Below are 3269 nucleotides of genomic sequence, written 5' to 3' on the forward strand. Positions count from 1 at the left end.
GTAAGATGTCGTGATGGCACCTAGTCTTTACGACTAGGTAAGGCTAATATTGCAAAAAATATAAAGAAAACACAATATTTTAAAGATAAACAACATATTATAAATAGCCAAGAGTAGTACCACTCGGCATATACAAAATAATTTCCCAAGACCCGGAATATCACTAAGTCACAAGCTGCTATAATCTATGTAGCTCTATACAAAAGTCTAAAGATAATAAAGAAAGTCTCTAGGCGAGGGACTAGAAGAGGAATCCGAAGATCTGTGGATGCAAGCAGTAGTACCTTGAAGTCTCCTAAAATCAGCAGCACGTACTAACCCCGAGGCTGATAGCTCGCACCTGGATCTGCACACGAAAACATGTGCAGGGAAGGGCATGAGTACACCACAATGGTACCCAGTAAGTGCCAAGGATAACCTCGGTCGAGTAGTGACGAGGTCAGGTCAAGGCCCTATCGGAGTAAATATAATAAATTAAACAGTAAAAGATATAAGTAAAATTTATGGTGACACAGTTAAAGAGATTCTCGAAATTTAACAATTAAGGGAGCCCTCGGCTCAGAATAAAGTAAACACAATGGGGAATCTCTCGGGATACCACCCCATAGTTCCGAATGAATATGCAGTACATGGGGATCTCCCAAAATATGTCCGTAGTCCCAAAGTAAATATGCAGTGCTGGGGGATCTCCCGGAATACGTCCGTAGTCCCAAAGTAAATATGCAGTACTGGGGGATCTCCCAGAATACGTCCGTAGTCCCAAAGAAAATATGCAAGACAGGGGGATCTCCCGGAATACGTCCGTAGTCCCAATTTAAATATGCAAGACAGAGGGATCTCCCGGAATACGTCTATAGTCCCAATTTAAATATGCAACGCAAGATGAAATGGCAGGTATGGCATCGAGTTATACAATTTATACTGAACATAGACAAGGAAAATAGGAATTTCACTAAGCATGGCGCACAAAATGTCAAATAGGCAGTTAAAACACGTAAGCATGCTTTTCTAGTCTAAACTAAACAATTAAGCATATTAGTGCAATTTAATAAAAGAAGCAATTTATGATTTAAAAAGGATAAACAGGATTTTTGTAATAACAGCCCGTGTACGTACTCGTAACCTCACATACACAGCGCCCACACACCAAATAATATCAAGACATCCTAAGAGGAAAGTCCCCAACATAAGGTTAGGCAAGCCACTTACCTCGAACCGCTCAAATCACCTAGATAACACGTTCTTGCCATGAGTATCCGACTCGAAATGGCCCGAATCTATTCAAATAAATTGCATAATGTAAATATAACTACGAGTAACTAATTTAGCTAATTAATTCGAAGATAAAGCGTGAAATTAGGAAAAACGCCCAAAAAGTCACCTTGGGGCCACGTCTCGGAATCAGGTAAAAGTCGCAAAATACGAACACCCATTCACTCACGAATTTACTCGTACCAAAATTGCTCAAATCCGATACCAAAATCTCGATCAAAACCCCAAACTTCGGTCTAAGAATATTTCTCAAATTTTCACCCCAAATCTGAAATTTAATGATGAATTCAAGCATAGATTAGTGGAATATAACCATAAAGGAGTTAAGAATCGTTACCCAATCGATATCTCTGAAAATCCCTCAATCCCTTATCCAAAATCCGAGTTCCCAACTTAAGTTTTTGATAAAAATGGCATAACCTCCGTTTTTGGAACTTTAATACTACCGAGACGCGTCTTTCTTCGCAAACGTGGCCACACCCTCACGTTCGCGAAGTACAATTTACGTCGGCCCAAAATCCTCCATCGCGAATGGAACCGATGGGTTTGGTGATTGGCCGTTAATAGCATCTCGAGCAGGAGGCATACTGGATACTGGCGGTGCATAATAGGGCTCCTGAGGTCTAGGAGGAGGTGGTATACCGCTGGCTGCTGGAAGAGCTGAATGAACAGGGCGACTCACAAAACCCCTATCATAGCGTGCTACTGGTGCACGAGCTCCTGAGTAATGACCGGTCTCTCGAGACCTCTTGGCCTCTCTCTCCTCTCTGTCCTAGGCGAACATGCCCTCCACTCTTCTGGCAATGCTCATTGCCTGCTGATAAGTGATGTCCATCTCCAACTCCCTGGCCATACTGGTCCGAATACTGGGGTGGAGTCCCTCAATGAAGCGACGAACCCTCTCTTTGACTGTAGCAACTAGAGCCGGTGCATGGTGAGCTAACTCACTGAAACGGACTGCATTCTCCAACACAGTCATAGCACCCTGACACAACTGCTCAAACTCTGCCCGCCAAGCGTCCCTGAGGCTCTGAGGAACATACTCACACAAGAACATCTTTGAAAACTGAGTCCAAGTGAGTGAGCCTGCCTCGTCCGGACTACTCAACTCATAGGCACGCCACCACTGATATGCCGTTCCCCTTAGCTGGAAAGCGGTGAAAGAAACCCCACTTGTCTCCATAATGCCCATAGTGTGGAGAATACGATGACACTCCTTAAGAAAACCTAGAGCATCATCTGAAGCTAGTCCGCTGAAAGTAGGTGGGTGGTACTTCATGTACCTCTCAAGTTTGAGCTGCTCGATTCAGATTCTTGAGGATATGCTCCGTGCCTGTGTGATGAAGTTCGGAGAGTCATGGGACCAATACTTGCCACTTGCAGAGTTTGCTTACAATAACAATTACCAGTCCAGCATTCATATGGCACCTATGAGGCTTTGTATGGTAGGCGGTGCCGGTCCCCAGTGGATGGTTTGAGCTGGGCGAGGCCCGATTGTTGGGTACATATTTGGTCCAGGATGCCCTGGATAAGGTAAGGGTGATTCAGGAGACACTTCGCACAGCACAGTCCAGGCAGAAGAGTTATGCAGACCGTAAGGTTCGTGATTTGGCATTTATAGTTGGTGAGCGGGTCTTGCTTCGGGTATCGCCTATGAAGGGTGTCATGAGGTTCGAAAAGAAGGGAAAGCTGAGCCCGAGGTTCATTGGTCCTTTTGAGATATTGCGGCGAGTTGGGTAGGTTGCTTGTGAGCTTGCCTTGCCTCCCAGCCTAGCAGTAGTTCACCCTGTATTCCACGTGTCTATGCTCCGGAAGTATCACGGTGATCCGACTCATGTATTGGATTTCAGCTCAGTCCAGTTGGACAAAGATCTATCGTATGTTGAGGAGCCAGTAGCCATTTTGGACAGGCAGGTCAGAAAGCTCACGTCAAATAATATTGCTTCAGTAAAGGTCCAGTGGAAGGGTCAGCCGGTCGAGGAGGCGACTTGGGAAAC

At 45.0% G+C, this 3269-nt stretch overlaps 1 protein-coding gene across 1 annotated transcript; it reads right to left on the reverse strand.

The window, feature by feature from the left end:
• Window positions 1–2044: 2044 nt before the first annotated feature.
• Window positions 2045–2551, reverse strand: LOC138910408 (uncharacterized). The gene has a single exon (XM_070201647.1). It carries the CDS (start codon window positions 2549–2551, stop codon window positions 2045–2047), a length of 507 nt encoding a protein of 168 aa, XP_070057748.1.
• Between the last annotated feature and the right edge of the window lie 718 nt (window positions 2552–3269).

Source organism: Nicotiana tomentosiformis, chromosome 4 (assembly GCF_000390325.3).
Source record: "Nicotiana tomentosiformis chromosome 4, ASM39032v3, whole genome shotgun sequence".
In the NCBI taxonomy this organism is placed as follows: domain Eukaryota; kingdom Viridiplantae; phylum Streptophyta; class Magnoliopsida; order Solanales; family Solanaceae; genus Nicotiana; species Nicotiana tomentosiformis.